A 12,606-nucleotide genomic window follows, 5' to 3' on the forward strand; every position below is an offset into this window, starting at 1 on the left:
TTAGTCGTCTCATTTAGACACGTGTTAGAAACCTAAATCCACCAGTGGGCTATTTACTTATTTTATGTCTCAGAACAAAACGTTGAAGTCTCTTCAGTTTGCGTTAACCACAGACCTTATTTCAGGATACAAACAAAAACACAGAGAACCATTGACCTCCAGACCAGGAAGTGATTCAATGCTGACTCATGTCAGCGTGTTAGCTCTTATACTGCTGACTCAGGTCAGGACTCAGGACTCATAATGCTGACTCAGGTCAGGGTTCAGGACTCATAATGCTGACTCATGTCAGGGTTCAGGACTCATAATGCTGACTCAGGTCAGGGTTCAGGACTCATAATGCTGACTCATGTCAGGGTTCAGGACTCATAATGCTGACTCGGGGGTCAGGACTCATAATGCTGACTCGTGGTGTTAGGTGTGGTTCCTGCAGATTAGCTCGGAGGTGCTACATGAGCTAGCGTTCCCCTCTGACCTGAAGGCCTTGGACTTCCTCTGGATGTTCTCCAGCCTCTGGGTCCTAAAGCTCAGCGTCCGGATGTTCCCCTCCAGCTCGGCCTCGCTCAGATCCACGCGCTGCGTCAGCCGGCTGAAGCTGCTCGACAGCTGCCTGAAACACGGGTCGTCAGACTTCAGTCAGTCATTCAATATCTTATATAAAAACAGTCCTGCAACACAGCAACAATGTCAGGAAGTGATTCAGCTTCTTTAACAACATCCACAACCGTCCAGATCAGCCCTTTTTAAACCTGTGTCTGGATATTCTATCGTGCTAATAAACCTATCTTATGCTAACAGCGTGAGTGTCCCGACATGCAGGTTAGCATCCAGCAGCTTGCATGAGCTGGAGACCCTCTATCAGAACGCTCTGGGGTCTCAGCACCTCCACGTCCCATCAGGACTCTGGGAGCTGGAGACCCTCTATCATATATATATATATATATATATTCTTCTCCAGCAGGACTCAGATGAGGGTGTTGCACTTTTCTTTTCCTTATACATGTGTTGTTTTGTTTCTTTCCGTTAACCGTCAAGTGGGAAATAAGTATTTGTTTCTCTTAGTATCCTGAGATACTTTTATGTTTGGCTGTGAAAAAATAAATATATTATTATTATGAAGGGCATCTATTTGTATTTATTTAGTTCTTTCTAGAAGGGGCCGGTCACATGAGATGTTATTCTTCTCATGTTTTGCGGCAATTATTGTACATTTGGTTTTGCGTACCGTGAGCGGGACGAATACAAAATGAAAATGAAATATTCAATCTAATATTTAATAACCCATTCCTTGCACACTTAATGTATATATAATATCCTGCTTATATTTTGTTACTGTACATTTTGTAATGCTGTTGTGTTTGTGTGGAGGTGCGGGTCTCACTTGAACACCTGCTGGCTGCAGGCGGCGCTGCAGGCGGGGGCCACGGCCCTCAGGCGCCGCGCGCTGAACTCCACCAGCTGAGCCTTCAGAGCTCGCTCCCTGCTGGCGTCCGTCCACCAGAACCGCTCATAGAGGAAGAGCAGCCCGTACAGGGACAGGGACCCGGAGAGCAGGCGCCAGCCCACTGAGCGCCACACCTGCACGAGAGGAAAGTAGAAGTACTCAGGTCGTGTACTTGAGTAAAAGTAGAAGTACTCAGGTCGTGTACTTGAGTAAAAGTAGAAGTACTCAGGTCTTGTACTTGAGTCAAAGTAGAAGTACTCAGGTCGTGTACTTGAGTAAAAGTAGAAGTACTCAGGTCTTGTACTTGAGTAAAAGTAGAAGTACTCAGGTCTTGAGTAAAAGTAGAAGTACTCAGTTCTTGTACGTGAGTAAAAGTAGAAGTATTCAGGTCTTGTACGTGAGTAAAAGTAGAAGTACTCAGGTCTTGTACTTGAGTCAAAGTAGAAGTACTCAGGTCTCGTACTTGAGTAAAAGTAGAAGTACTCAGGTCTCGTACTTTAGTAAAAGTAGAAGTACTCAGGTCTTGTACTTGAGTCAAAGTAGAAGTACTCAGGTCTTGAGTAAAAGTAGAAGTACTCAGTTCTTGTACTTGAGTAAAAGTAGAAGTACTCAGGTCTTGTACTTGAGTAAAAGTAGAAATAATCAGGTCTTGTACTTGAGTCAAAGTAGAAGTACTCAGGTCTTGAGTAAAAGTAGAAGTACTCAGTTCTTGTACGTGAGTAAAAGTAGAAGTACTCAGGTCTTGTACTTGAGTAAAAGTAGAAGTACTCAGGTCTTGTACGTGAGTAAAAGTAGAAGTACTCAGGTCTTGTACTTGAGTCAAAGTAGAAGTACTCAGGTCTCGTACATGAGTCAAAGTAGAAGTACTCAGGTCTTGTACTTGAGTCAAAGTAGAAGTACTCAGGTCTTGAGTAAAAGTAGAAGTACTCAGTTCTTGTACGTGAGTAAAAGTAGAAGTACTCAGGTCTTGTACTTGAGTAAAAGTAGAAGTACTCAGGTCTTGTACGTGAGTAAAAGTAGAAGTACTCAGGTCTTGTACTTGAGTCAAAGTAGAAGTACTCAGGTCTCGTACTTGAGTAAAAGTAGAAGTACTCAGGTCTCGTACTTTAGTAAAAGTAGAAGTACTCAGGTCTTGTACTTGAGTCAAAGTAGAAGTACTCAGGTCTTGAGTAAAAGTAGAAGTACTCAGTTATTGTACGTGAGTAAAAGTAGAAGTACTCAGGTCTTGTACTTGAGTAAAAGTAGAAGTACTCAGGTCTTGTACTTGAGTAAAAGTAGAAGTACTCAGGTCTTGTACTTGAGTAAAAGTAGAAGTACTCAGGTATTGTACTTGAGTAAAAGTAGAAGTAGTCAGGTCTTGTACTTGAGTAAAAGTAAAAGTACTCAGGTCTTGTACTTGAGTAAAAGTAGAAGTACTCAGGTCTTGTACTTGAGTAAAAGTAGAAGTACTCAGGTATTGTACTTGAGTAAAAGTAGAAGTACTCAGGTCTTGTACTTGAGTAAAAGTAGAAGTATTCAGGTCTTGTACTTGAGTAAAAGTAGAAGTATTCAGGTCTTGTACTTGAGTAAAAGTAGAAGTACTCAGGTCTTGTACTTGAGTAAAAGTAGAAGTATTCAGGTCTTGTACTTGAGTAAAAGTAGAAGTACTCAGGTATTGTACTTGAGTAAAAGTAGAAGTAGTCAGGTCTTGTACTTGAGTAAAAGTAGCAGTATGAATAATAATCAGTAATAATGAGATGCGCACCACGCCGCCGATCACCAGCACCGTCATGGACGCCCGCGACGTGACGGACAGCAGCCCCGTCGCCATGGAAACCCTCATCGCATCCTTTAGGGTGGAGCCGTCCTGCATCAGATCCAGAAATCAATGAATGGGTATTTCTACATGTTCGTCATATTTTATTCACCTGGTCCAGAGATGTACTAAAATAAAAGTCTTTATGCAAGTTCTATACAAAATCTATGAAATTCAAGACTTTAATTTATTTTAAATCTAAGAAATGTGCTACTTTTTAAGAAATTAATAAAAGGAAAACAAACAAACATTGACACAAACGATGGAGAACAACATAAATGATAATGGATCTAGCGGTGTTCTAGTAGCTGCAGACTGTCGGTCATATTTCTCTCACCTGTCCGAACAACGCTTCGGGCCAGAGATTTTAAAAAAGAAGTCTAAACCTTCATGCAAGTTCTATACAAAATAAATGAAATGAAGGACTAAAGTATTTACAAAAAAATATAGAAACTATTTGCAGGAATTGATAAAAGGAATCTAAAAAAAGACTTTGACACAAATGAACAACAAAAATGAAAGATGAATAAATAATATCTGTTGGGAAAACACTGAGTGTCTTCCTCCAGCATGAGAGTAGCATGCTAACAAGGGTACCAGCTGCAGCTGTGAGCATGACAGGATGTGTGATAGAAGAGCATCAGGACTGCTTGAGGCAGATGATAGCTCTGTGATGAACATGATGACTCAGCCTCTGTGGAGAGAGACATCAAGCATGCTCATTTCTGACGTGGAGCTAATCTGAAGTAAACATTGATACTGCTTTCTAGTCCTCCATCTTGTGACTGAGTGACTCCCTCTCTTGATATCAGCATGTGAAGGACACTGTGAAGGAACTAGTCTCTGTATGTGATGACTCCTTCCATGTGAAGGACACTGCTCAGGAACTAGTCTCTGTATGTGATGACTCCTCCCTTCAGAGAGGATCACAGACACATGGATCCTGAGGCTGAAGATCAAGCCGGGGACCAGGGAGAGTTAACATTTTTAAGTATTCAGAAAAAGTCATTATTTTTGATATTTTGAGAAAAAGTCATAATTTTGAGAAAAAGTTTTTTTTTTATTTTTTTTTTTTATTGGAAGCAAATACACCAACAAAACAACAGAGCAGTGTCACAGATAACTTCCATTCATCCATTTCCCCCCGTCGTTTTATCCCTCCCACAATCCCACCCAAAGGAGAACACTTCTCAGTACACAAAATGAAAACAGTACAAAATACATATAACAAATACATAAGTATGAAAAAAAATAATAATAATTATAAAAAAAAAAAAAAAAAAAAAAAGGGGGGGGGTGGCTCAGTCGTCACAGTCAGGCAGGGATGTCAGAGATTCAATATGATTTAAGAAAGGTCTCCACGTTTTTTCAAAAGAACTTAAGGAACAGTTGAGGGAAAACCTAAGCTTTTCGAGTTTAATGGACAGTAACATTTCTTTCACCCACCTGCTATGAGATGGAGGTTGAGCGTGTTTCCAATTGAGGAGTATAAGTCGCCTGGCTAACAGGGTGGCAAAGGCTAGAACAGTCTGAATAACTTTAGAGGTAACAGGCTGCAGGGGGGCACCAAACAAGACCAAGAGAGGATCTGAAAGGATAGTAGTATTATATGCTGTGCTAAGAGTTTTGAAGACATCGGACCAGAATGTGGTGAGCCTAGGGCAGAGACAGAACATATGGGAATGATTGGCTGGGGATTGTTTGCACCTATTACAAGAGTCAGTTACATTGGGGTAAATCCGAGAAAGCCTCAAGTTAGTGTAGTGAACTTTGTGCACCACTTTACACTGTATGAGGCCGTGCCTTGCACAGATTGAAGAGGAGTGAACCAACCGTAAAACTTGTCGCCAATAATCATCGGGCAGTGTGATTCCAAGCTCCTGCTCCCAAGAATCCCTGGGGCCGGTCGCTGGGCTGTCAATAGCAGAACTGATAAGGCTGTAAATGCTAGAAATTAGCCGCTTTTGTTCGGGATCAAGCGCCGCTAACAAGTCAACCAGGGTTTCTGGGGGACGACTCGGGAATTTGGGGTTCTGATTCTGGACAAAATGCCTCGTCTGAAAAAAACGAAATAGGTGGGTTCTAGGCAGGTCGAATTTCTTCGAGAGCTCCGGGAAGGACATAAAAGTCCCCTGGTTGTAGAGGTCCCTAAATGTGGTTAACCCTTTGTCAAACCAAGTCCGAAAGGCCATATCGGTGCAAGAGGGCAGAAATAGGTAATTATTTACAATGGGGGAGAGATCTGAGGCCCTATGGAGGCCTAGGCTCTTCCTAAATTGAATCCAAATTCTAATGGTGTTAGTTACCACTGGATTTGAGGTGAAGTTGGAGATAGACAGAGGGAGTTGGGAGCAAACCAGGGAGTGAAGAGAGAGTTTAGATGATGCAAGTTCCATATCCACCCACGTAGGGCGTAAGCCGTCTGCAGCATTGTTAAACCAGTATAAAAGTTTATGAATATTACAGGACCAGTAATAGTGTAGGAGATTGGGCAATGCCAAGCCTCCAAGAGCCCTTGGGAGCTGTAGCACTGATCTTCTGATGCGTGGATTTTTTTTGCCCCAGAGGAAAGAGCTTATTAGTTGATCGAGCAATTTGAAAAAAGACTTCTTAATAAGGATGGGGATATGTGAGAAAAGATATAGAAACTTGGGTAAAACAACCATTTTAACCAAATTAACACGACCCACTAGGGATAATGGGAGTGCAGATCATCTGACAAAGTCCAGTTTACACCTCTCAAGGAGAGGAGAGACATTCTTGGAGAAAAGGCGATCAATTGAGTCAGTAATATGCACCCCCAAATATTTAAACCCGTCTGTAGAATATTTGAAAGGGAAAAAAGCTGGGGGTATACTTTTAGCTGTAGAATTGATGGGGAAAACTTCGCTCTTGTGGAGGTTAAGTTTATAGCCTGAATAGGACCCAAATTTGTCGAGGATGTCTAGAACCACGGGAAGAGAGGCAGCTGGATTAGACATGTATAAAAGGAGGTCGTCGGCGTATAACGATAATTTATGAACTTTCCCAGCTCTGGTGATACCCTCAAATCCACCCTCCTGACGCAGCCAGATTGCTAAAGGCTCGATAGCTATGGCAAATAAGAGGGGGGAGAGAGGGCAGCCCTGTCTGGTACCTCGATAAAGGGGAAATGGGGCAGACTGGAGACCGTTTGTGTGGACTGAGGCAACTGGGCAGGCATAAAGCAATTTGACCCAAGATATAAATTCTGAATTGAAACCAAATTTCTGCAACACAAAAAAAAGGAAGCTCCATTCCACCCTGTCGAAAGCCTTCTCCGCATCTAGTGAAATAATCAATTCCGGACTGCATGAATTAGATAAGCCAATGATATTCAAGAGCCTCCTTGTGTTATGAAATGAGTGTCTTCCAAGCATGAAACCTGTTTGGTCGGTAGATATTATACTTGGTAGGACCCGTTGTAGGCGTTGGGCTAGGATCTTTGACAGGATCTTTAAGTCAACATTTAAGAGGGAGATGGGCCTATAGCTACCACACATAAGAGGGTCTTTATCACTCTTAAGCAGAAGAGAAATGGAGGCCTCCGACAGGGTGGGAGGCAGGCGGCCCTCAGCAAAAGACTCATTATACATTCTCTGAAGGGCTGGTGCAATTATGCCAGGGAGTAACTTAAAAAATTCAACAGAAAACCCGTCAGGGCCTGGAGTTTTACCGTTCTGAAGTGACATAATTGCCTCCTGTACTTCCTTGATAGAGATTGGACTTCCCAGCTCCTTACACAAATCCTCATTTATTTTGGGGAAAACTGTCCTATCTAGAGGATTATCTCCATCCCAAACATCTGGAGGACATTGGGAGGAATAGAGGTTAGTGTAGAAAGAACAAAATATCTTATTGATCTCTGTCGGGTCCGAGGAAACTTCACTTAAAGTAGATTTGATCTTGGGGATCAATCTGGATAGTGTAGCTGCACGAGCCTGGTGTGCTAATAGTCTTCCCGCTTTGTCCCCAGTCTCAAAGAAACGTTGTCTAGCGAGGAATAACTGCTTCTGAGTCTTACATGTGGACATTAAATCAAATTTGGACTGAAGTTGAAGGCGTTCCTTATAAAGAGCAGGGGTAGGAGCTGAAGCATACAACTGATCAATTCTAAATACCTCCTTAGTGAGCGCCTCCGACTCTCGCCTTTCTGCCTTCCTTAGGTTTGAGACATAGGAGATGATTTGGCCACGCATAAACGCCTTGCATGCTTCCCATAGCGTGCGTCTAGAGATCTCTGGAGAATCATTAGTATCAAAGAACAAGGAGATCTGCGTATGGAGGAATTCTTTAAAGGAAGTGTGGGCTAGTAGGGAGGAGTTAAGTCTCCATTGTCTGGATGAGGGGACGCGACTAGGAAAGCTAATATCAATAGATACGGGGGCATGATCTGAGATAACAATACTATGGTAATCACATGAGTGGACCTCTGATCGAAAGTAATTATCCAAGAGAAAAAAATCTATTCGAGAGTACGAATGATGGACGTGTGAAAAAAATGAAAAGGCTTCGACTGAATGGGATTTGGCTCTCCATGGGTCGAATAAACCTAAACTAGATTTATATGTGTCAAGGACTTTAGCTGACTTGGATAACGCCAGGGGCTTAGAGGAAGACCTGTCTAGGGAGGGGTTTTGAGTTAAATTGAAATCACCGCCGATAATTAAGTAATGGTCATCAACTTTAGGGAGTGAGGAGAAAAAATGTTTAATAAATGTATCATCATCCCATGTTGGAGCATAAGCACAGGCCATAACCACCGGCATACCACACAGTCTACCAGAAATAATTACAAATCGACCATTTGGGTCCTCAATGGAGTTTGATAACTCAAATGGGACATTCTTGTGTATAAGGATAGCCGCACCTCTTGCCCTAACTGGGAATTTAGAGTGAAATACATCCCTTATCCAAGGTCGCTTGAGAAGGCCAATCTCTGAGGAACAAAGGTGGGTTTCTTGTAAAAAGAAAATATCACCCCTAAGTTGCTTTAAATGAGTCATTACCTTATTACGTTTGATGGGCTGATTGGCACCCTTCAGGTTCCAAGAGATAAAGCGAAGATTCTTACCCTGAGTCGTCATATCATAAGGAGACGAGGGGCACTAACTCTCCCATGGCTGACGTGACTCCCGAGCCAAAGGAAAAGGGGAAAAAGCAAAAAAACACACAAAAAAACACAAAAAAACCAACAACAACAATAATCAACAACCCTCCCACCCCCCCATTCCCTTATACAAACCAAGCGCGACCACATCTTCACTCCCAACAGGGTATCCCTTTCTGCTTCCATAACCTACTCTTACTCGGAGGTCAACCGGTTAAACAATATGAAAAATAAATAAAAATAAAAAATATCCCACATTTTAAAGAACATATATGATTACATTGAAGCAACATTAGTCCTCAACTTTAAACAAGCCGTCAATAAGTTTGCCTAAACAATTACCTCAAAAACACAAAAACATCCCACTTAAGAAACTCTCCTGCAGGATAGCATATGGCAAGAGATAAAAGCAAACAAAAAGAGGTAATAATAGCAATAATTAAATAAAGTGCCTGATATAGGATAGCCTATATCAGGCACTGATATACTGTTGGAAGAAACATAACATGTTTACCATCGTAATCAAAACAGGGGGAAAAAATGGTGATAAAATCACATGCGGCGACCACACCGTGCGATTGGAAGTAAACAAAGTCCCCATCATAACAAAGAAAAATACATGGAGTCTATACACGTCGCTCCCGGAACATACTGAGAGTAAACACAACTCACGCGCCGACCCGTTTCCATGGTCACCACGGCGCTCTTGCAAGGTGACCGCATAGCAGTGAGTACAGGGGCAGCATGCAGTAGCAGGAGCAGACGGCTTAGTCCAAGCAGACGGAGGAATACAGTCTTTTGGGGAAACCCTCAGTAGAGGGTGGCCGCCAGGAACACCATACTGCCCCCTACTCTTTGCCCATCACCCGCTCGTTGTAGAATGCGTGCGCGTCCTCCGGAGTCTCACAAGTGAACGTTCCATCCTCAAACGAGACTTGCAAGCGAGCGGGGAAGAGAAGCCTGAATTTCACTCCTTTCTGGTAGAGGGCTTGCTTGATTTTGTTGAAAGCAGCTCGTTTCTTTGCAGTGATGGCGCTGACGTCTGGGTACACTCGCAGCGTTGTGTCGCGGTACTTAAGCTCGTGTTGTCTGGTCCAGCGAAGCACCTTCTCCCTCTCTTGAAAACGATGAAAGCATATCACAAAAGGCCTGGGTCTACCTCCCGGTCCAGATCTGGGAGCTAGTGTGCGATGTGCTCTCTCGAGCTCCGGGGGTTTGGAGAGGACATCGGGGCCGAGGCTTCCCATCAGCAGGTCGGATATGAACTCGGTCGGGTCCCGGCCTTTTTCACTGCCCTCGGGTATATTTATTATCCGGAGGTTGACTCTGCGGGACCGGTTTTCCATGTCGTCGAGGCGATCTAGAAGAGACTTATTCTGGGTCAGTAGTGTTTCCACTGTTTTCCGTGCTTGTTATGCGCTCAAAGTTATCCCCCGCCAGGGTCTCTGCAGCAACGAGGCGTTTATTAAATTGATTCACCGTCTCGCGGAGCGCGTCCACCGAGCTCTGCAAAGGTTTGACAGACTCCTGGATTAACTCAGACATGTCTTTCCGGAGCGAGGCCCGTTGCTTCTCCAGTTCAGAAACCAGCTGGCTCATTGAAAAGGTGTCCGGTGTGTCGCTAGCGCCGGAGCTAGCTGCCGCCATTTTAGCAATTTTGCTAGCTACAGGAGTTGCACCGCCACGAGCAGCAGGGCAGTTCGGCGTATTGCTCGCTTTAGATTTAGAACCACTCATTTCACGACTGACTTGAAGTTATAACTAATCCGTCACTTTCCCGAATGAATTGTGGTATTTACACAGATATATTAAAGTGCAACCGGGAGACCTCCTCCGTGCGACTTTCTCCTACAACATCACTACCGGAAGCCGAAGATCATTTTGATATTTTTAAGAAAAAGTCATAATTTTGAGAAAAAGTCTGAACTTTGAGAAAAAGGCATAATTTTGATATTTTTGAGAAAAAGGCATAATTTTGAGAAAAAGTCTGAATTTTGATATTTTTTGAGAAAAAGTCATAATTTTGATATTTTTTGAGAAAAAGTCATAATTTTGAGAAAAAGTCTGAACTTTGAGAAAAAGTCATAATTTTGATATTTTTGAGAAAAAGGCATAATTTTGAGAAAAAGGCATAATTTTGATATTTTTGAGAAAAAGGCATAATTTTGAGAAAAAGTCATAATTTTGATATTTTTGAGAAAAAGTCATAATTTTGAGAAAAAGTCGTAATTTTGATATTTTTAAGAAAAAGTCATAATTTTGAGAAAAAGTCTGAACTTTGAGAAAAAGTCATAATTTTGATATTTTTGAGAAAAAGGCATAATTTTGAGAAAAAGTCATAATTTTGATATTTTTGAGAAAAAGGCATAATTTTGAGAAAAAGTCATAATTTTGAGAAAAAGTCATAATTTTGAGAAAGTCCAAATTTTGATATTTTTTGAGAAAAAGTCATAATTTTGAGAAAAAGTCCAAATTTTGATATTTTTTGAGAAAAAGTCTGAACTTTGAGAAAAAGTCATAATTTTGAGAAAAAGTCTGAACTTTGAGAAAAAGTCATAATTTTGAGAAAAAGTCTGAACTTTGAGAAAAAGTCATAATTTTGATATTTTTGAGAAAAAGTCATAATTTTGAGAAAAAGTCATAATTTTGATATATTTAAGAAAAAGTCATAATTTTGAGAAAAATTCTGAACTTTGAGAAAAAGTCATAATTTTGAGAAAAAAGTCATAATTTTTAGAAAAAGTCATAATTTTGAGAAAAAAGTCATAATTTTTAGAAAAAGTCATAATTTTGATATTTTTGAGAAAAAGTCATAATTTTGATATTTTTGAGAAAAAGTCATAATTTTGATATTTTTGAGAAAAAGTCATAATTTTGATCGGGGACCAGGGAGAGTTCTTTAACAGTAAAAGCAGTAATATTAATGATTATTATGAATATTAATATTATGAATAAACATGTGGGGTGTTTGCACCTCGCTCAGCGCCCGCTTGGCGCCGGCCGCTCCGATGAACCGGGTGACGAGCGCCGTCCAGCCCAGAGAGAAGCGGAAGTCCAGGTTCTCCTGGAAGTCAGCGCAGAGGGCGGCGAGGCCCAGGTCAAAGGTCAGCTCGAAGGAGAGTGGGGGGGCGGACAGCTGATCGGGGGCCGACAGCAGAGGACGAACACCGTCTGCAAACACATCATCACATGTTAGATTACATGAACATAAATGATTCTTTTTTTTTAATAGATAAATGATTCTTTTTTTTAAATAGATAAATAAATGATTCTTTTTTTTTTTAATAGATACATAAAATAATAATTAAATCAAATTGAATTGAATTAAACGTAATTAAACTTCCTGTGGAAACATCATGTGACCACAGCGTACCGGTCATGTGACTCTGAGGTCATGTGGCTCTGAGGTCATGTGACTCTGAGGTCATGTGGCTCTGAGGTCATGTGACTCTGTGGTCATGTGACTCTGAGGTCATGTGGCTCTGTGGTCATGTGACTCTGAGGTCATGTGACTGAGCGTACCGGTCATGTGACTCTGAGCCTCTCTGATGTCCTGCAGGATGCTGATGCAGCGCTGAGAGAGACACGCCTCCATCCTCTGCTCCATGTGCTGCAGTAGCTTCTGAACACACACACACACCGTGCACACAACAACACACACACCGTGCACACAACAACACACACACACACACACACACACACACACACACACACACACACACACACACACACACACACACACACACACACACACACACACACACACACACACACACACACACACACACACACCGTGTACACATTAACAGACAACAACACACATTACATTACATCACATCACATTTAGCTGACACTTTTATCCAAAGATACACTAAGTGCATTCGACCAGGAGGACACAAACTTGAAGAAAACAGAATCATCAAGTGCTACTCAACTGGCTTTAGGTAAGCCAGCCCTTTGTTAGTATATAAGTGCTTTGTTAGTAGTTCTATCACTCGAAGTGGAGTCGAAAGAGATGAGTTTTCAGTCTGGAAGGTGTGTGAGCTTTCTGCCGTCCTGATGTCAATGGGAGCTCATTCCACCATCTTGGAGCCAGGATAGCAAACCCACGTGTTTCTGCTGATGGAACTCGGGTCCCCCTCGCAGCGAGGGTGCAGCGAGTCGTCTGGCTGATGCAGAGCGGAGTGCACGTGCTGGGGTGCACGGTTTAACCATGTCCTGGATGTAGGAAGGGCCAGA

At 42.1% G+C, this 12,606-nt stretch overlaps 1 protein-coding gene across 1 annotated transcript in view; it reads right to left on the minus strand.

The window, feature by feature from the left end:
* Positions 1 to 414: 414 nt before the first annotated feature.
* The window catches only part of LOC117442043 (mitofusin-2-like), a gene marked incomplete at its 5' end in the record, with an annotated part of 15,450 nt that continues 3,258 nt past the window's right edge, over positions 415 to 12,606 (minus strand). The window contains 5 exons of the mRNA XM_034078035.1: positions 415 to 610; positions 1,382 to 1,578; positions 3,189 to 3,290; positions 11,342 to 11,538; positions 11,890 to 11,989. Of these exons, the coding sequence (XP_033933926.1) occupies positions 415 to 610; positions 1,382 to 1,578; positions 3,189 to 3,290; positions 11,342 to 11,538; positions 11,890 to 11,989 (792 nt within the window). The remainder of the gene's footprint in view (positions 611 to 1,381; positions 1,579 to 3,188; positions 3,291 to 11,341; positions 11,539 to 11,889; positions 11,990 to 12,606) is intronic.

Source organism: Pseudochaenichthys georgianus, unplaced genomic scaffold (genome assembly GCF_902827115.2).
Source record: "Pseudochaenichthys georgianus unplaced genomic scaffold, fPseGeo1.2 scaffold_2368_arrow_ctg1, whole genome shotgun sequence".
Classification (NCBI taxonomy): Eukaryota; Metazoa; Chordata; class Actinopteri; order Perciformes; family Channichthyidae; genus Pseudochaenichthys; species Pseudochaenichthys georgianus.